The following is a 23,090-nucleotide window of genomic DNA, read 5'->3' on the forward strand; positions in this document are numbered from 1 at the left end:
AACACATTTGGAAGCCAGAGCAGCCATCTTGGATTATCTTGGAAGCCATATCTCCCATCATTAGATGGGGCAGATCTCATCCTGAGACACCTGTTGGAGACTTGCAGCTCATTGTTAGGTACCTCTCACACATCAGGCTACTGAAGACTGGGAGGTTTGAATACTATAAGACTGTTATAGTGTAGATTTTCTTTGTTCTCCTTATTGAAAAATTTTAAGTTTTTATTTCTTTACTTTTCTTGCTCTATTTTCCTTTTGTTTACGTAACTGTTCCCTCAGAGTCTCTTTCTCCCTTTCCCCATGCTAACAACCAACTTCTTATGATTACACTCTCACTCTTTCTATGATCTAGAACTTCTTTATATTCTTTTCTTATCCCATTAACAGCTACATCCTACACCCCTCTGCATCCTCTTTGTCCTCCATTAGAAACTGCAGATCTTGGGCTGGGGATATAGCTCAGTTGGTAGAATGCTTGCCTTGTAAGCACAAGGCCCTGGGTTCAAATCCCCAGCACCACAAAAAAACAAAACAAAACAAAACAAAACAAAAAAAAAAACACTGCAGACCTTACTGCAAATCTACTTGTTTTACTGAAGATAATACTTGAACTCATTCTGTTTATTATAACAATATTGTTAATGTCCTCATAGGGGCTATCTGGTTTTGGGTTGCATACTGTCTGAACTAGGCACTGCTAATATTGATCTCCCCCTTAAAGAAAAGGTTTTGCAAACCTACAGGGTCACTATAAGCCTAGAGGGAGGGGCTGGGGATATAGCTCAGTTGACAGAGTGCTTGCCTTGTAAGCACAAGGCCCTGGGTTCAATACCCAGCACTGCAAAAAAAAAAAAAAAAAAAAAAAAAAAAAAAAAAAAAAGCCTAGAGGGAGGATCTGCACTGCTAGAGGGGAAGATACATGAAAAACATGAAAAAACAAGGGAAGAAAATGATCCAAACAAACCTAGATTCTATATTAAGAGAATCCAGTGACGGTATGGTAGAAGAAATGTCAGAAAGGACTTAGGACTTCAGATTACACCTGATTAAAATGATTCGTGAAGCAAAGGATGAGATAAGAGAGCAAATGCAGGCAATGAATGATCATACCAATAAGCAGTTGAAAGAGCAACTGCAGGAAGCAAAAGATCATTTCAACAAAGAGACTCTCAAAAACAAAAAAGAAATGCTGGAGAGGAATCACAATACCTGACATCAAATTATACCATAGTTATAATAATATAAACTGCATGGTACTGACATAAAAACATAGGCCAATGAAAGAGAACAGAAGACACAGAAAAACCCAGACAGATCATTGCCAAAAACACACTGAGGACAAGATAGCCTTTTTAACTAACGGTGGTAGGAAAACTGGATATGTATATGTAGAAGAAAGAAACTTGATTCCTCTCTTTTACCTGAACCAAGTTAATTCAAAATGGACCAAAAAACTAGAAATTAGACTGGAAACTTTGCAACTGCTAGAAGAAAAGATAGGGTCAATATTCTCACCTACAGGTACAGGCAGGGACTTTTTCCATAGACTCCTAAAGCTCAGAAAATAGCACCCAGAGTTAAGAAATGGAACAGCTTCAAATTTAAAAAGTGTCTACACAACAAAGAAAGGAAGAATGTGGAGAGAGAACCTTATAGAACAGGAGAAAATCTTTGATAGCTACTCGTTTGACAGAGGATTAACATCCAGAATATATAAAAGACTCAAATAAAAAATATACAAATAATCTAAACAATAAATGGAAAAATAAACTAAACAGATACTTTTTAAAAGAAGTACAAATGGCAAACAAATATATGAAAAAATGTTCAACATCAGTAGCAACTGGGAAAATGCAAATCAAAACTACATTGAGATTTTGTCTTGTTCCAGTTAGAATGTCAGTCATGGAAAATACAAAGAACAATAAGTGAAAAAGATATGTGGGCAGGGGGGAATGAACACTTTTACACTCTTGGCAATATTGTAAATTAGTATAACCACTATGTAATCAGATAAAGTTTCCTCAAAATACTATAGAATAGAACTACTATATGACCCAGTTATCCCACTTCTTGTGTTTATCTCAAAGATGTAAAACCAGTATATATCAGGGATATAGCACATCAGTGTTTACAGCAGCACAATTTACAATAGCCAAGATATGGAACCAACTTATGTGCCCTTTAGAGGAATGGATAAAGAAAATGAGGTATATATACACAATGGTGTACTAACCATAAAGAATGAAATCATGGCATTTACCAGCAAATGGATGAAAATGGAGACTAACAAGCTAAGTAAAATAAGCCAGTTCCCAAAAGTCAAAGGTCAAATGTTTTCTGATATGTAGAAGCAAATCCAAAATAAGCAGGGGCAGGTTGTGTGTGTGTGTGTGTGTGTGTGTGTGTGTGTGTGTGTGTGTGTGTGTTTGTAAATAAAGAGAAAGGGACAACAACAAAAAAATGTAATTGTACCAAAATAAAGGAAAGATCAACAGAGAAGACATAGGTGGTTGAGGAGGAGAAAGGAAAGATGGGAAAAGGGAAGAACAGTGGAATGAATCTGACCAAACTTTCATGTAACACATACATGAATATAGCACAGTGAATTCCAACATTAAGTGTATCTATAAGACACTAATTTAAAAAAAATAAATAAATTACAAGACAGATCAGTAGGGGAGAGGGAGGGTAACGGGGAAGGGAGAAAGAATAAGGGGAGACTCAGTGCTGGGGGCTGAATTAGAGCAAATTATATTCCATGCTTTCGTGATTAATGTCAAAATGTATCCTAATATAATATTTAACTAAAAAAATAATAATAATAAAACAGACTAGGAATGAAACCACACCACCCTATGATCCAGTTATATCACTTCTTGTTATTTATGCTAAAGAATTCAAGTCATCATACTATAGTGATACATGCATACTCTTGTTTATAGCAGCACAATTCAAGCCAAATTATACAACCAGACTAGGAGCCCATCAGCAGATGAATGGATAAAGAAAATGTGTATACATATGCAATGGTGTTTTATTCAGCCATAAAGAATGAAATAATGTAATCTGATGGTAAATGGATGGAATTGGAGAACATGATGTTGAGTGAAATAAGTCAAACTCAGGAAGTCAAGAGTCATATATGTTTTCTACCCTATATGGATGCTAGTGAGAAAAAAAAAGAAAAAAATGTGTGGGAGTTGTAAGAAAATAGAAGGAAGACCAGTAAACAGAGGAGGGAAACCAGGTGAAGAAAAAGAGGATACACTGGGAAATAAAATTTACCAAATTATACTGTTATATTGTATGCATGCATGAACATGTAACAACAAATCCCACCATTATGTATAATTATAATGCCCCTTAAAAAAAGGGGGTAGTGGTAAAATAAATCAATGAAAAAGGTAACTGCTGACTGGAAGACAACACAGGCAGTGCAGCGGTAGAGACAGAAACCTGATGGAAGCAGGTGCAAAGAGAGTTACAAGGATACTGAGCAGAAACCATGAATATATATAATTATTTGTGATTTCGAGCAAAGAAAAGTAAAGAAATGGGACTGTAGCTAGAGGGGCATGATGAAAGAAGGGATTTATAATAATTAATCTTATATGTCAGCCTTTGCTAGATGACCTTGGCCAGTTATTTAAACACTAATCAACTTGTTACCTTGAAGGTATTTTGTAGATATGGTTAACATCTAAATTCAGTTGATTTTAAACAAAGGAGATTACCCACAATAATGTAAGTGGGTCTCAACCAATTAGTTGCAGGTTTAAAAGCAAAACAAACTTCTCAGAAGAAATTCTGATGATTGCAGCATGAAATACTGAGCTTTTGGCCTGCCCTGCAGATCTGACTCAAGGCTGTATAATTCCTGAGTTTCCAACTGGCTTGCTTGCTTATTCTACAGATTTCAATTTGCCAGTTCTCATAATTGGATTAGGCCAATTTACTTCAGTGTGTACGTATGGAGTGTGTGTGTGTAATAGTGTGTGTGTGTAATATCTTCAACTGGGTTTGTTATTTGGAGGGAATTCAGACTAACACAAAAGATTTTTAAAAGATGGGAGCCATTATAGTATATTAGCATAATGATAAGAATTATCTAATCCCAGGGGACAAATTGAAGTCAGAAAAAAGAGAACAATTTGAAAAACAATGTTCTAAAGTATACAGGGATCAGATTCATTGCCCAAGTACAAGGACTGGACTTAGAGGGCACTGTAGTAAGAGAAAAGACAGTGTATAGATGTTATAACTGTAGCCAGATAGGTAGATTTAATCCTTGAATGATTGATCCTCTTCTGACTGTCTCCTTTAAAGTACAAGATAATCAGCTAAGTGTGAAGATAGGAAAGGAGGTTTTATAGTTTTGAGGGGGTAAAGTATAAGCTTGTAAGGAAGTGGAAATAACTCTGTAATGGAATTCTGTAGGGTTTGCTAGGCAGCATTGAAAAGGTTCCATTGACAAAATAACAGAAAGTCCAGTCTTTATAATGGCCACTCACTCTCAGGTACTCTGATGCAAGTGTGGTGCCTGAGGTGATACAGGGTTTTCCTAGGGAGTGTAATGAAGAGAGACAAGCAAGAAAGTTAAGGGTATGAAGAAGGATGTGATAATAATAAATGATGAAAGGAAAATAGAGATATGTTGTATGAATGGTATTAAAAACATTGTATAAAAGCATTTCAGGCCCAAATAGAAGGAAAAAAATAGACGAGTAGAAACACAGAAGAAAAACACAGGGTCTCACTATATTGCCCAGGTTGGTCTCAAACTTGTAGGCTCAGGTGATCCTTGCAAGTAGCTCGGACTACAGGCATGTGTTACCATATCTACTGTCTAAAAATGTTTTATAATGGGACAAATTATATTATTAAGAGAAGGCTGATTATAAGTAGTTCTGCATAAGCTTTACTTTACAAAGATTATGTTAAAAGAGGGCTATGACAAACCTTATCATTCTCAAATGATAAAGATCTAACTAATTCCTTGATCCCTTTAAATCTGAAGCAATTAGCAAGGAGAAAAAAAATTTTTCATCTTCAATGAACCCAGAAAATACCTGCAGTCTCAAACCACAAATATATGAATATGGACAACAAGAAGATGAGCAAAGAACATTCAAATCAAACCAAGGAGTAGAAAAACATGAAACAAAAAGCTATTTTGCTCTGCAGGACCCAGGAACAGACTGCATCTGTTCCACAGAAGATGGAAAGTGATATATAGACTGTAAAATATGCAATTAAATTCCCATATCCTCACCAAACATAGGCAATAAGGCAGTTTTTCTACCACATATTCATTTTGGAAGTCCAGACATTTATTCCTTGAAGGAAATAAGTCAGAGATTTGGAGTCATCCAAATATGCATACACACACACACACATATATATAATTTACATTCACAAAAGTTATACTTTTCTTTTACAGGAACAATTAAATGTAGGTATTTGCGACTTTGGCCAACTATTGGGTATTACAATAACCTGAGAATACCACAAGCTCACTATTTAAAAATCCTGGGAAGGTGAATCAAGGTTTTATACCTACAGTATGGGTGAGAAAGACAAGTGATAAAGCAAAATAACATAAGGGATACAAGAACAAGGCAATGAAAACTTGTATTTTTTAAGAAAAACAAAAAATGAATAAGAAATATAAAATATAAAGACAAAAATGAAGAGATTATTTATACTCTATGGTCTGTTTTTTGACAATGACAGATTGTCCTAAAATTTTCAAGTCCTAACCATAAAAAAACAGAAATAATCTGTCTGGTTAAGAAGTACTAAAAAAAAATAATAATTATAGAACAGTGAATTTAATAAACAATATGTATTCTGAGAATCAACAGATAAGTGAAATGAAAATGCACTCTATTAGTTCTCCTAGCAGTAATTTTTGAAATTTTATTAACTTGTTTTTTTTTTCTGATTTCCCCATTAGCTATGCCTATTATTACTATGAGTAGGTATTCATACATTCTGTATGAACATAGGCAAATACTATTAGCCCTCTTGTCATTACAGAATTAAGAGCAGCAGCTTACAAAATTCCAGGCACCATTCCAAGCTCCCTTAATCTCTTTAGTAAGAGGTACCTATCATTATCTTTTCCATTTTACATATGAAGAAAATGAGACCTGGTACATTAAGGTTACCCAACTAGTAAAAGGAAGAGAGGAATATGAATCCAGAAAGTTTGGATCCAAAACCCATTCTATCAACCACTAATATATGGTTTCAGCAACTAAAAGCCAAAGAAAAGAAGTGTCAATATTCTAAAGCAAAATGATTTTCACAATATGATTAATAAACAAAGCAATTTCACATATGTAATGTGTTTCCTCAAGGAAAAAGTTTAGAGATGGTAATTCTCTAAGAAATATTAAACAATAATAAACCATATGCAAATATAAAATCAACCACAAGTCAACATAATAGTGTTAAACAATAAGATATAAAGAAATGTTTAATCCTTTAAGAGTTTTAGAATGACTTATTATAAATCACTTATCAAGACCCTTATATGATGATCTTGACCACATTTAAAAATTTTTCCCAAACTCAATTTGGAAAAAATTAAAACAGAATAAGTCACCTCATTATTAATACAAAAATTTAATTCTTTATCCTACTTTCTTCAAATAAGCACTTTCACCTTAAAAGTGAGAGGTAGCCAGTATTAGATTAACATTTTTTTGCAACATCATAGAAAATTACATAGGTGAGAAAATAATGAAAAAGAAAGTTAAACCAACGTTACTCATCCTGAAAACTGCTATCTAACAAAAATTTGAAGTCAACAAGTTATGGAGTATTGGTATACATTTTAAAAGCAACTGATTAAAAGTGAGATAACTAATTCTGAGAAAGATTATTGGAAGAAATCATTATTTTCATAACACCAAACAACAAAGTGGCAAATCAAAGAGAGTCCTATCTATTTATGACAATGTTAAAATTTTTCTTCTAAAATATAAAAAATTCATCAAATTGGGGGAGAATGTTCCCAGTCTCAGACTATAACGCCACAAAAATAATTATAACGAAATGTTTCTTAAATAAATTAAATCCACAAACTAGGTTCTAATATGTCCAACTGAGATAGCTATTTAAAAGAGAAATAAGGGTACTTGGTTCTGTAGATTAAGAGTAAATAACTGTACTGCAATGTGAGCCTTCTTTATTAAAATGGACTGAGTACATAGAACACTATGTTTTAAAATTTCAACTAAGAGAAAAGAAAAATAAGGAAATAAAATGTAATTGTTAACAGCCTGTTTCAATTTAATAATAAAAAGTATTCCAAAGAGTTAACCTCCAATGGAAAAATCAGAATACTTATAAACAGGATTAAACAGACCTGAAGAACTATAGAATGCTGAAAACTTTTAATAAAAATGTAGTATACAGTTTAAAGCAATGCATAAACACTGATAATAGGGACACATTAGTTAATTCATCATAAGTAAGTGGGATAACTGGAAAACAGATTAAAAGTACTACTGATAAGATCACTCTAGTAACTTATGAAGCTATGGAACTCATCACATCTGTACCCTACAAAATAACTAACCTGATTGTCTCTCTTCTCAGCTAAGATATAAGCAATGTCAAGGAGCATTTTATTCCAAAGCCGATAATCATATCTGGCCATAACTGCCTGGTAACTGTCCATGCACATAGTCTTTGAAGCAGAGGATTAAATGTTCCTGCCCATTTTATCTAGTCCCCAAGACTTGTCCTGCAAAGTGAATAAAAATGATTATCTTTCAATCTATGCCTCAATACATACCACAAAAAAAGAGGGCAAAGATGAGAACAAAAAAATCCTTGACATTATGGATAATTATTGTCCAACCTAGACAGACTTAAGTTCTCAGCAAGCCCTCTGTGCTTTATTGAAAGATAGGTGATTGATATGTCTCACACATTTTATCCAGCTAAGTTTTAGAATTTATGATGATTAGTAGAGACACATGGGAATTATAGTAATATCTTGAAATGAATTTAGAGAATGAGTGAGAAATAGGTCTATGCTTTTAAAAAAAATCAGTAAAACAATGTTGATAACTTCCACTTTTCAATATTTGATTTTGGAAAACAATTTCAAATGCAAATAATCTACATGATGAAATAAAAAGAGTTTGGGTGAAAACAAAATGACATTTGTCAAGCAGTTTTAAAAGCTATCAGGAACACAAGCAAATCATGGGAAGAGGCAAGAAAAAACTAGGAGGGAGCTACTCAACTCAAATAGGAGAAAAGCCATAATGAAAATACACTTAAAAATATATGAAATTAGCAACTAAAGGGATAGTTTCAACAGAAAGAAGAACTAAATAAATCATCATAATAAAGGCAGTTAAAATACAGAAATACATCATTTACATGGCATTGAAGGACAAATGCAAATGAATTAAAGTATATTGTTCAAAAAATTAAGACAACATGCTATTTTTGGTTCTGGGACTGAAGACAGGGCTTTGTGCCTAACCATGCTCTCTACCATTGAAATATATCCCTAGTCTCAAGTCGATATTTTAAAAGTGAAAATATTCTGCATATTTCTATAATACAGTACTCTTTCTCTTTTCTTCCTTTTTTTACTCCCTCAGTAGTAGGGACTGAACCCAAGGAGTTCTACCACTGAGCTACATAACCATACTTTTTATTTTGAGACAGGGCCTTGTTAAATTTCTGGGCTGGTTTTGAACTTTCCATCCTCTTGCTTCAGCAGGACAAGTGACTGGGATTAGAGGAATGCGCCAACGAGCCCAACTTCTATTCTTAAAGAGTTATGTGGCACAAAGGTTTCTGGATTGAAGAGAGGTAGTCTACCCCTACAGAAGAGCCCCAGATTGCTCTGTAACATACGATTTATAGACTAACCTTTCTGTCTTTTTTTTTTGGTTATGAATTGTCATTTTAAACTACTATCAGCAGAACAGCATGTAAGTTTAATCTGAATTTTTTGCTTCTCCGTCTCTCCTGGCTTTAAGAAGATAGAGATAATAACTTCTTTTTGAAGGCAAGTTCATTAATTTTTTGTGATAGCAACTTTGGCTATTCAGAAGCAATTTCTACCTTATGTTTAAGTTGTATTTATTTCAAATCATTGAATTCTTTATGTATCTGACAACCAGGTAAATGGGCATTACTGTACACAGAAAGAAGAAAGATTAAAAGGAAACAGAAAACAATAAAAGAAAAAGCAGACATATGTAGAAGATATTAAAGGTCATGAAATTAGAAAGCAATGTGTAGTATCACACAACTTTTTGAATAAACATTTTATTATATTTTTAAAAATATACAAGGTAAAAAATTTTTTACTTCCTAATAATAACGAAGAGAATATTCTCAAAACAGAATAAACCATGTTTGTTGTACAGAAACCTCTTCAATAATAAATGATATTTTGATTTTATCTTTTATAAAAAGCTAAAACTAAATAAAATATATCCCTCTCAACAATGACAAAAAGGATGATAGTAAAAGAAAATAAACTGTATTTCATATTTGTTTGGCATAGAACTAGACGAATAATGAACACTAATTATGCACTAGCTGTATAGAGCAAGTAAAATAAAAAGAAAATTGGAAAAAAATGGAATATTTCAAATAACTCCAGCTATCATCATCATACTGAATTTGTGTAACAGGTCAAGTCAGAGAACAACACAATTTTAAATCAGGTGTTTGTAAAACTACCAGGATCAACATCATCTAGAAACTTGTTAAATCATGAGGGTGAGTCCCAATAATCTGTTTCTACATGTTTTTAGATGATTCTTATGCATGCTGATGTTTGAGAATCAATGCTTTAAATAAATGAAATACTGAAATTTAAATGTGAGATGAAATGTATTTAATGAACCTAGATCTGGTTTGTCATGGTAAAAATTAAGATGAAGATAAAGTAACTGCTACAAAAAGATGTAAGTTGGGAATAAATATGTATATGTATGTATATATATACATATATATATATACACACACACACACACACACAAATGTGCACTCACATGCACATTCCATACATGAATGAAAAGAAATAGTCATTTTAGGTAAGCACAGTTAAAGAAGTGAAGGAAGAACAGAACAATTGCTCAATTAACAAATTACCTTGTGGAAAAACAAGAAAAAATGAATATACTTGGCTGACAAGTTAATAATAATTCTAAAATGAAAAAAGCAAAAGTATAAACTTCCTTCTATCAGTTCTTCAGATTATCTCTAGTGTACCTGAATGAACTGACTTTAGAGACATGAGGTCTAGATATGTTGAAGTGTCAGCAAAGCATTAGTTATAGAAAGAATGCCTGTTCCTCACTAGATAGAATTGTTTCAAATATATAAACAAATATTTGCAAACAAGTATAACAACAATGAGCCATAAAGCAATGTAATTAAGTGGAGGAAAAAACTGTCAATTTGGAATTTCCACTATCATTAATTGGGTTTACCAAAGAATATGGCATAGTAGCCTCTTAAAATTTCTTTGGTTGTAAAATAAAGATGTAGGAAAAAACATTCAGAAAGATATTTACTTAACATGTTTTTATTCTTAAGGCTATCAAATGCCAGGTAACTAAACAGGCATAAACTTTACCTTAACACATAACACAAATCACTGTGATGAATTCGGCAGAAAGTGTTATTTTCCAGAATACTGCGATTAAATTAATATTTGCTCTAAAGAAAGTTTAATTAAAACAAAATATATTTAACAAACCAAATGGAAAGAAAGAAAATGTTGGTTACTTACCAGCAAGGGTACTTGTATGCCTAAAAGCTCTGACCTGGGAGTCTGACAAACCAGTCAAAAGGGAGATTACTGTGTCCATCATATACTCATCATAAATTATGCTATACTGACACTGTCGAATCAGGACTCCAATAAATTCACAAAAATTTGAACGAAATTTTTTCCACTGAGGTCCAGGCATGGTAAGGGGATAATCACCACTGTCCTAAAAGGTATAAAAAGAACATTAAGTATGACATGATAGTATATTGATTAAAGTTGGTTCTTTGTTTTTGGTTCTTTTTTGGTACCAGGGATTTGTACCCAGGGGGCCTTAACCACTGAGTCACATCCCTAGCCCTATTTTATATTTTATTTAGAGAAGGGTCTCCCTAAGTTGCTTAGGGCCTTGCTAAGTTGCTAAGGCTGGCTTTGAACTTGTGATCTTCCTGCCTCAGCCTCCTGAGCTGCTGGGATTACAGGTAGGGCTACCACATGCGGTCAAAGGTTCCCCCCACACTACATAAGTAGAAATCCTATTTTTCAGAGTACATGTGGACAAAAATAAGATGTGATTTTCCTAAGTATATGGATTGTTTTACTTTTTAAATTTTAGACACTTTGATGAAGAAAATTTAAAAAATTAAAGTTTAGACTAGAAAGAATATTTGCCAATGAATTCAGATCAATGTAATAATGATATTTGTCACAAAACCCTTCCAGTATTTTTAAGACTATTTAAGAATTACAAAAACATAAGCGTTTCATTGAAGAACCCAAAACTAACCTTTCTTGTATGAAATGCCAACATCATTTATTCCAATGTTACTATAAACTTAATCTTTTTTTTTAAAAAAAAGAATCCCATTTTTTAAAGAGTTTCTCTCTATAGCCTAAAACACTTACGTACAGAAATGGAAATTCATAAGGCAGAAATATGACCACTACTAAAGTAGGTAAGAAGAAGTCAACTAAAAATTTAATGAAATGTCCAATACCAATTACGTGTTAGCTTGTCAGTGCAGAACAACAAGGGAAGTTTGCACTCACTCAAAACTCTTTTTGCATAACCTTGTACTCAAAACCAAACCTGGGGACAAAGAAGGAAAACAGAGAACCTCTCTCTAGCGAGAAAAGTCAGTAGGGTATAATCTTCAATGTCTAAGAAAAAGGTAAGAATCCCAGCTCTCTTTTCAGATCTTTCCTTCTTACAAATCAGAAAGCCTTCATCTAGTGAAGAGAGGAAGAGCAAACTGAGTTATCCCTATGGCACTATTAAAGATACACTGGGGTTTGAAGAAGAGTAAATTTAAACTCTCTACTTGAGAGACAGGGGACAAAACAGTCTTGGGTTCTGAAATCTATACCAGATCAAAGGTGTGTTAACACAAGGAAAGGAGTGGCAAACTCCCAATCAAGTCCAATCCTACATCTGTAAGGTGGAGGTCCGCTGCTACAAAAAGGAAGACGAAAACTGAGAAGGTCTCTCGGTAGCTTCAGAAACAAAGGGTATGGTTAAATCTTAGGTAGGACATGGACAACAGATACTCCTATTATTCCATCAACCAACTAGGAACACCAGTCTACCACTGATAAAGGGATAAGGGTGTGGTGAGAGACTTCCTCTATGGCACTGGACCCAGAGATGGCAGAGGTCTGTGAGGATGGAGCATGAACACAAAGAAAAAAATCCTCTGATATCCTTAGCAGAAGGCAACAGCAGTACACCATTAAAAAAATCTGAAACGTATTATAAAAACAAAACCTAGCTCTTTTCCTGAATAGAGTGAAAAATGTATTCCATTTTGTTTCTTTTTAGCTTTTGAACCTTGTACAAATATTACTATCAAGAGGAAAAACAGGGCTGGGGTTGTGGCTCAGTGGTAGAGCACTTGCCTACCACGTGTGAGGCACTAGGTTTGTAACTTGGCACCACATAAAAACATAAATAAAGGTATTATGTCCATTTACGACTAAAAAATTTTTTAAAATAATGTGGAAAAACATTTTCGAAAAAAAATTTATTGTATTCAGGACAAAAGTTTCTTTAATAGTAGTTCTAAATTTCTCTTGAATTTCTTCACTTAGGCATGCCACATTTTTTAAAACTGGCAATGGGTACTGAAAAACAAGGAGTATCTTTTTTTTCAGGGAAGCTAAGGTAACTAAATACGGAAATTAAAAGAGATAATTATCAAGTACCTTAAAAAGCTTCATCCAAAACTAAAATTTAAATCTTTGAGCAACGCCTTATGATGTCTGAACAAAGAATTTATTCAATAAACAAATGTAAAGGTATATAATATCAAACAAAAAAATAGGCATAAGAAAGCAGAAGTAAGTTTAGTTTAGGAAGAATATCAGGCAGAAATCTATAGGAAGACTAATAACAGAGTTGAAGGAAAAAAGTGTAGTAAAAAAGCCATTCCCCAAAGTGTGTTCAGAAAATATAGGTAGAAAAATCTGTGTCACAAAACATGATGTATCATGCATTTATATGGCATATACTTTGCACAAGCAGAATTTGTATCCATGCACTAGTGATTACTAATAGGCATAATTATAAGAGAAGACCTTAAAAAAAATAAAGAATTTGTTCTAGATCCTAGAGCTATAGTTGTTTGGTCCTGGTACTGTTAAGTCTATATATTGGAGTTTCACATGGTTTACTAAAGGAAATTTGGAGGACAGAAGGATTGGTTGGTTGGTGATCTTTCTTTCAACAGAGAGGCAAAGGAAGTTCTGTTGTCAACTAGAGAGACAACCGACTTATGGAAAAGATGTTTCAGGAACCCTGATGGGTGAAGAAAGAACAAACAAACAAGAAAACAATGCCAAGCTTAAAAAGTCAGCAAGAAAACTAGATTTAGATCCCAGACTAGGATAATCTCCTAAGAAGTTCACTACACAGTAGAGCTTTTATAGCTAGCAGAGGTAGAAAGAACTGACTATACCATCTTTAAGAATCTGAATTTTTAATAACAACCAATAATGATCTACATAAATTTAAAATAGCAAAGAACAGTCCCTTACAGATATTTGAGAGCTTAATCAATTTGGTCAAAAACCGATAGCTAACGAGATAAAACATCCTCTAGGAGTAAATCTAAGAGAATTGCTTTTAAAACAAGCTGATGGACAATGTTGTCCTATTTTTAGGGACATGCTTTTAGCTATCTAATTTCAACACACTTACCCAAAGATACACACAGTACCCCCTCCCCAAATCTGTGGGTTTGTTTTCAATGGTTTGAGTCAACCTGTGGTCAATCAATCTAAATCTAAAAATATTAATGAAAAATTAAGGACATAAACAATTCTTAAGTTTTAAATTCTTGTTCTGAGTAGTGTGATGAAATATTAAACCATCCCATTCCACCCTACCCAGGACATGAGACAACCATTTTTCTGGAATATCCATGCTGTATTCAAGACCTGCCCCACCATAGTGGAGAGAAAGAGAGACTATATTCACATAATTTTTTAAAATGTATTTTTATATAATTACTTTATTAGTTATTATTAATCTTCTACTGCACCTACTATTAATCTTTTACTGCACCTACTTTATAAACAAAATTTAATTATAGGTATGTACATATCAGAAAAAAACTTAAGTACAGATAGTCCCTAACATATAGTGATTCATTTCATGACTTTTAGATTTTATGATAATATGAAAATGACATGCATTCAGTTGCAATCAACTTTGAAATTTGAATTCTGTTTTCCCATACTAGTGACCTTGAGTATGATATTCTCTCACAATGCTGTGCAGTGGACACAAGTTCCATTGAGACAATCGTTAAGGGTAAAAAACTGAGCTGGGCTTCACAGCCTAAACCTACAGTCCCAACAACCTGGGAAGTTGATGCAGGAGGTTTGCAAGTTTGAGGATAGTCTTCGCACATTAACAAAACACTGTCTCAAAATTTAGGGATAGGGATGTAGCTTGGTGGTAAAAAACCCTTGAGTTCAATTTCCAGTAATTAAAAAAAAAAAAAAAAAAGGTTAATAAATGTTACTCTATAGTGTACTATATTACTAAGCTATATGTTATCAAAAGGTTAGGTGTATTTAGTAATCACATTTTCAACTTATGATATTTCCGGCTTATTATAAAGCCACCAGGACGTAACTCCAATGTAAACTGAGATGCATATATACACAAAAGTTTGCATCATTGGTGATTTCAGGCATCTAGTATGGGTCTTACAACATATTCCCCAAGAATAAGTAAGGAAGGGCTTCTGTACTACTATTGCTTAAAACAGTAATTTATGAACCCTTGTTTAGTAGGCAGAAACGACTTACCAGCCCAATCGTCTACCTACCATCTACCTAAACAATTTATTGAACAATAAACATGCTCCTGTACCAGGTCCTTGACATACAAAAACTAGTAAAACAAGGATCTTCTCTTTCAAAGATTTTCTGCTTTAATTAAGGAGATATATAAACATACAAAGTGACAAGAGCTGTTAAAAGGATTGTCAATTCTCTGCAGATGAAACAGCATGGGAAAGAGGAACAAAAATTGTAGGCAATACAATTAGTAGTCACAGTAATGGGACTGTTGAGCTACATTAAGTTTCATAAACTAAAATAGAATTTCTGGTGTTACAATAACAAAGTAAGGGCCAGAGCACAGAGACTCATAAATAAAGCTAAGAAGTCAAACTTCATTCTGGAGGCAGTGGGTAGCCAATGAAAGATTTTGTTCAAGTGAGTAACCTGAGTAGATGTGAGCTTTAAAAACAAATATCTGGTTGCAATGTAGAGAATAGTAGTCACTCAGCAAAGGAACAGAAGAAGGGTTAAGGAGACTTACCATTTTACACATTCAAAAACAAAATGAGAGGTGGAGCAGGGAATTTAAGAAGTAGCAATGGTGAGGAAGATAATGGGAGGAATGTGATAAAACACTGAATTAGTGTTTAAATGTCAATTTAAATGACGGGCAAAAATTAGTCTTATGTTTTTGGTTTGGTTGACTGGGTTTTTCCACAACAGGAAACAAAAAATTCATTGCTCCTGACATCCCATAGGAAGCCCATTTTTTTTTTTTTTTTGTTTAGGATTGCCCAATTACTCTGTCCCATAAAAACAGATGGTCACATTTAATTATGTACAATATCCAATTTGCAGATTTCAAGCCACACTGATTTCAAAATTCAAAATAAACCCTAAGTATCAGGAATAGATTATCAATGCACACTGAAATCATTATCTGGCAAATTTTCAATGGTTGTCAAACCATTACTTGATAAATGCAAAGCAAAATGTACTTTTACAGAGATGCAATGCACTTTAAAAAAGGCTCAATCTTAGCACTGCTAATAAATAGCCTGCTATGTACTGCCTACAATATGAAGTACACAAAATTTCACCTATGAAATTTCTTTCCAAAAAGATGTATCGCTAATCTAAAGAGGTCTTTAGATCTAACATTCAATTACAAAACAAAAAGGATATAGGAACATGTTAAATAATACAGAAAGAAAAAAAAAATCTGGGAACAAAACTGTGGGACACCTTACAAGACAACTTAGTTTGATGTTGTCAAAAAGTTAATGTCACCTAAAGAGGGCAAAAAAAAAAAAAAGTTGAGGAACTGTTTTATATTTTCAGAACGTTCGGAGGGCACAACAATTAAATACAATAATGACAATCAATGTGCTTTAGTTACACTAGCTTCTTTGTGGTCTTTCAAATACACTGGCTATGTTTCCGCTTCTTTGCCCTTGTTTTCTCTTCCCTCAGATGTGTGCTCAATGATTGCTATCAACTTCTTGAAGTCTTGGCTCAGTGTCGCATTCTTGATAGGTGTTCTTGAATATACTACTTTAGGTTATCCTTTTTGGGTCAATCTCTTACTGATTTCAATTTTCTGCACAGTATTCATTGCCATCTATCATACTACAGTAGTTGGCCTAGGTGTTTTATTTTTATTCTTTGACTTTTTCCTCTAACTAAAATGCAAATTCCACGAGGGCAGGGGTTTGTGTCTGGTGTATTGAAGGGTATATCCTCAATGCTTGGAATGTAACAGACATTCAAATATGTACTGATCAAATGAATATGTCACCACAAGAATGCTACTTTCAAAATGGTTCTAAAAATCATGATAGGGATATATAAAATATTTTATCCATGCTTAGTCTTTAATTAATCATCCACTTTGACAATTTGTTTCCTTAGTCACAGATACGAGTATGTAAAGTCAAAGCAATAAAGATTGGCAGTATCATTCCTTTTAAATATGTCTTGCCCCAAACTGTTATCAATTAGTTAAATGAGATACCAACAAATGTTTGTCTTTTACTCTCATCTATGAATCTTGACAAACATCTCATTTAGAAAGGGCAACAATCTATCAATGGATTTATGGGCGGGAGGCAGGAGGAAGAAACCAAAAATAGTAACAATTGGGATACTGATTACCTCTGGGATAAAGCACAGGAAACCAGAGGTCATTTTGGTAGTATTGGCAATAAATGAGTTCTTACATTTGGCAACAGCATACTCACATATCTTACACAAGAGTTACATATATTGTTTTGCATATATCAAGTGATTTATATGGAAAATAATGGGTGTATTTAAAAATGTCTGAAATTATGCCACATCTGTGAATTTATGTAAACCATGACTGAAAGAGTTTTCATTTTATTTTTGCCTCAAAAAGTTAGAATGCATAAGAACTGTGTGTCAAGGGAGCAAAGAAAATTATATACTACTCACCCTTGGGACACTCCAGTAGAAAATAATTTTGCAAAACAAAACAATGTTTGAACTTTTGAAGTTTTACTGTATATTTAACAATAATTTGATTATTTCAGCTGATTGTCATGATGCATTTAAAGAGAAATTGACCTTTATAATTAAGCCAGAACTAACTTTTTAGATTCTGGCAAAACTTTATACTACTAAAATAAGGGTACGTTAATATAAAATCCTAATGAATTTTAACTGATTTCATTTGGCCTATACAAAGTTATAGCAATTAAGAAACAGTACTGAAAAGTCAATACCACAAAATTTTTATAAATTTCATACCGTGTATCCTTTCTATCTTCGACTCTTTAGTACTTATCTACAACACTGTCTAGTGTACTTAGGAGCACAATGTTTTTAGCAAGGCTTAATTTATAAGCATCAAAGCCAATCTCTCCTCAGTCTGGTCATTTTCCCCAGTCTCTGCTTCCTCTCAAACATTCTAAACTCTCTTTTCTTTACACTCCTTCCAGGCTTTACAGGTGAACTTCTATTCATCTTTAAAAATCTAGATTTAGGGCTAGGGATGCAGCTCAGTGTTAGAGTGCTTGCCTGGCATGTGTGAGGCCCTGGGTCCAATCCCCAGTACTGCAAAATATAATAAAAGAAAGAAAGAAAAGTCTAGTTTTAGGGATACTTTGTGAAGAACTCACACCTTATATAATTAAATCATCCTTTGGGGTCTCATCTGGATATTGCATATTTCTTAACTATTAAACATGTCAATGTGTTATTGCTGGGTATTCCTTAACTGGGTTTTAGTTTCAGATTATTGTGGTGAACACAGAGGATATTTCAGGTATTCCCAAGGGAAAGAGTAATATGAATTCAATACTGAAGAGGGTGGACAGTAGAAATGGCACTCCTTACTAGTATATTTACTTACTGTAAATTACTAATGTAATTTCAATGATTTTATAATTTGTACTATTTTAACTCGTTGCAAAATAAAAGTACTAAGCACAAAAAAAGAAACTAAAACCTAAATATATGTAATCAACAGTGAACAATAAGTGTCATTGCATTGATACTTCTACCAGATGTTCTAATATCACTATAAAAGTTAAAGCCATGATGAACTAATGAGATCTAATAAGAATCTAACCTTGAAAAGGTCACATTCACAAGGTATGTAAATTCATTACCAATATTGGAACTTTGTATAAATGGATACAGAATCTTGAGATATTAGATTGTGATATTTTGAAACATGTAATTATGGCATTTAATTAAAATATTTAAAAGGTATACAAAATATTCCTTTTGTTGTCTGTCTTTCAAAGATTACTTTTATGTGAATAATGTTAATACAATAATATGAACATTTAATTATATGAATAACTATATATATACATATTTATATGTATATATATATATGCTGTGAACTATACCTTAATACAACACATGAGGACTACACAGTCTTCTACTTACCAAGGGTAGAAGGAAAAAAATACTTTCATCTATTTATTTTAATTTATCAGATACTTTAAAATTAGACATAGATCAGAACTTAAAAAAAAAAAAATGTGAAATAATTATCAGTTACTTAAACATACTTCCCATAAGAAATCTAGCTACTTTTTGAGATGGAATGTGGGAAAGAGGGCAAAGAGGAGAGAGGAACTTTACATGTCAAATTAACATTATCCCAAATTTTCATTATTAGGTGTTTAGGGCTGAAAAATACTTTCTTGATGGAATGTACAAATGAAAAAAATTAAGAGAATATATTTGGGAATGGAAATAATTTGATCTTTTCTCTATATTCTGAAGAATTTCTTTTATAATTTTTAGGTTTGTGTGCTATTTAACCACTTTTATGTTTATTAAACATTTTAATCCCTTAAGTAACTTCATATAAATAATAAGATCAAAGTTCTATAGTTAGTATAAATAAAGAAATTTAGGGAAGTATGTATGATTACAAAAGAGAAGAGAAAAAAGCTACAGGGTAACTTGTAATCATTATAGAAAATCATCACAATAATCTTATGATTTATAAAAAGAATGAAAGGAGCTAAATGAATATATTAAATGTGTTGTTACAAAGGTTTCCTTATGTACAAGTCATACTTATATATATGAAAACTATGTCAGTTAACTTTGGAAAAACGTTCCTAAAAGCTTATATATAGAGATATGAGTCTAACAATCTGAGAAAGAAATGTTATGCTTTGCCTTAGCTCTGAAAGGCTAATTCCAACAAGAACCAAGTATATGTATCTATTGACTGAAGAGTCAGAATGTTCTGAGAATTAATTTGTTTCTAAACTAGGTTGATACAATTATTTAATACTTCTGGCTATATGCAAGTTTGCAGGGCTTAAAAAAAGTTTATTAATGAACATTATTCTCTATTTGTAATAAAGAATACGAACATTAGTGTACTTCTCAGGCAGTAACATACTTTTAGACCAACTCCTTTAAAATCTATCTATATTTGATCTAACTCATCTGACCTTTACTACACTTTGCTATATTTGTTTTCAATAATATTTTAATCACTACTTGTTTGAGAGTCACTGTTAAAAGTTTCTTAGAATTTAATAGTTCTTATTATCCAATCTTTTAAAATTTTACCAAAAATACAATGCACCAAGAAACCACTCCCTTAACCCCCAGGAAATAAATAATCAAAAAAGTATTTTGAAGGGAAAAAAAAAAAAAAAAAACAATCAAATATGGTATATCTAGTAATATACAAGCATTTAAACCCAAGTTCTTGGGTATAAACACAGCAGCAAAAAGAGCCATATTTTCCTGAAGTGGCTGAAGATAAAATACGTCTTAGAAGATATCTAATAAAGAATTCTGTTCTAAATGAACACATTCCTATTGTAACCAAATGTTACTTGTACAAATAGGAAAAAAATTTAAATGGTGATTTTAAAAAGCCATCTTTGATTAGATCACTATCTCAAATATTAGAGAAAAATATTTTGAAAAATGAAATAAATGCTTTTTGAATAATTATTTCATTTGCTATGTAATTCATTATCACATTTGGTAACAGTTTACTGTCTTTCAATATATCCTGAATATTTGACCATATTGGCATATCATGACCTTTATTTCCATGAATTTCTTGTCATCTTCTAGTTGTTTAAAATCTTAAGACAAAAGTAATGATTTTTCTTGAGCTGGATGTGGTGGTGCAGGTCTGTAATCCTAGAAATTTATGGGAGGCTAAGGTAGGAGAATCACAAGCTTGAGGATAGCCCTGGCAATGTAGCAAGATCCCGCCTCAAAATTAAAAATAAAAAAGGCTGAGGATATAGCTCAGTGGTAGAGTGTCCCTGGGTTCAATGTCCAGTGCCACGAATAAACAAACAAAAGTAAGAATTTTGTTATCATGCATTTTTAGAATATATTCATTTGTTTTCTCCTCCATCTGTTCTCACATGTGAAGGGTTTTAATAACTTAATTCTTGGCTTTCTTCTCTTTATTTACCTTAAACCAGTAATTCCAAACTTTGGTGTACTGTTAGAATCAACTGGTAAATTTTAAAAGTCTCCATACCCAGATCACACACTTTACAAATTCATCAGAGTAACAAGGGATGTGGGAGACAATCCAGTACCAGTATGTTTTAAAGATCCCCTGATGATGCTATTATGCAACAAAGATTAGCAACTATTATCTCAAACTTGTGAATGATCTTTCCATCAAGTGTTAAATATCCTTAAGGTCCAAGATACCTAATACATTTTAATTTGTGATCTGAACCACCTTTGATACAAGGTTTAGCATGGTAAAATCTGGCAGCTGATGAAGCAACCTCCCAATCACACCTTAACCTGGTTTTGTTAGCTTCTGTTTGGCACATATAAGCTCTTGAAATAACCAGCTTATTTTTTGGTGAATAGAAGCCTAACAGGAATATCTCGAAATCCAGGTTTGTTAGTTTTAGAATGCTAACATACTTAATTTCATATAAGTTGATATGCCTTATATGCTAACACAATCCAAACAGAATCTGGGGCATGCCCTTTCAATTAAGAATTTCTAAGAATCTTAACATTTGCTACAGTTTGCATCTGCAATATCTCCTAAAGGCCTAAGTTTTAAAGGTTTGTTTCCCAGACTGGCACTGTTGGGGAGGCTGTGGAATCTTTTAAGAGATGGCGCTTAGGTAAAGATCTTGGGCCTTGGAGGCATGCCCCTAAAGGCAAAGTCAGACTCTTTCTCTTTATTTTGCTCCCCAACCATGAGATAAACTGTTTTGCCATACGCTGGCTGCCATGATGTGCTGCCCAAACATAATAGGGTCAACGAATCATGGACTGAAACCCTCAAAATTATCCTTTCATAGTTATCTCAGGAATTTGCATTAAAGAAATCTGACTAGTATCAAGCCAAGAATTAAGTAAAACATAGATACTCACACTGGCTGAGAAAAATTAAAACTGTAAATAATCTTATCTAAGTGAAGGAGGAAAAAAAACTTTACAATGTCAAAGGCTTTAGGGATTACAAAATTGAAGACAAGGAATTATAAACATACATATGCATGGATCATGATGTAAGGTTCCTAACATGGAACTGGATTAATAGTTTGAAAGTCACTAGCAGAATGTTTCTGTAAAGAAGCACATGTAAAATATTTTTGTTGTGAGCTGTTATTGAGAAGGTGAACATTTGACAAGAAAGACACCCATGATGTTATGTATGTTTGAGTGTGTTTGTTTTATCATGTTTGTATTACTTTATTCAACTGAAAATTAGTAACAATAATAACAAGAAAGGCTCCACTTGCAAATAGAGAAAAAAAAAAAAGAGCAATCTTTCCTGTTGAAAGTCAATAAAAGGGAACATCTGCCAGAAAATAGAATCATATTTAAATCAAAAGAAAGAATATTAAAACTATAATTAGCAGTGGCCCAAAGCATAAATGAAAAGGGTAAAACTGAAAATGTTTCAGCATTTACAACCATGTAAAACTGCTTGAGACAATATTTCAGTGAAAATAGGAAAGGAGATTATGAAGACAAAACAAACATGTATTCTGAATGAAAACTGGAATGCCCTGAAGTAGAATGTCCAAAACAGAAGGTTAAGTTTCACAAATACACACAAGTAGGGCATAGGAGGTCAGTGAAAGTTCTGTTTTAAATAACTGTGGAAAATTCTGAGTTAAATAAATTTAAGCAGGTTTTACTTCATTAGGATGTCTAAGAATCTTAAACATGGAAATGTGCTTTGATACTAAGAAAGGTATAATACAGAACCCGACTCAGATTTCTTTCAGCTCCAAACCTTTTTTTCCTCTAAAGCATTTAATGGGACTAGCATTCCACAGAAGAGAAGTGTTGGAGATGCAGTTATAAATTTGGGAATTTGAGAACGTTTTTTCAAGAATAAATGTCAAGAATCAACTTCAACTTCATACCATTAATTTTCTTATCCTTATCAAATCATCAGACATTATTTAATGCTAACGCCAAACTACGTAATCGACTCCCCAAAGCTATTAATTTTGTAATTAGGAGCATAGACTGATATTTAATATAAATAAGTAATAGTATATCTTTTCTTATACTAAACACC

General features: G+C 32.9%; 1 protein-coding gene across 10 annotated transcripts in view; it reads right to left on the reverse strand.

Moving 5' to 3' along the window:
* The window catches only part of STAG1 (STAG1 cohesin complex component), a gene marked incomplete at its 3' end in the record, with an annotated part of 382,903 nt that overhangs the window by 166,398 nt on the left and 193,415 nt on the right, over window positions 1-23,090 (reverse strand). For 9 of the 10 annotated variants that reach the window (XM_079154996.1, XM_079154998.1, XM_079155002.1 and 6 more), the window contains one exon: window positions 10,787-10,991. In XM_079154996.1, coding sequence (XP_079011122.1) covers window positions 10,787-10,991 — 205 coding nt within the window. Of the gene's footprint in view, window positions 1-7,591; window positions 7,742-10,786; window positions 10,992-23,090 lie in introns of those variants that run through there. The other variant, XM_079154997.1, reaches the window with a different exon arrangement.

This window comes from Sciurus vulgaris, assembly GCF_902686455.1.
Source record: "Sciurus vulgaris genome assembly, chromosome: 10".
Lineage (NCBI taxonomy): Eukaryota > Metazoa > Chordata > Mammalia > Rodentia > Sciuridae > Sciurus > Sciurus vulgaris.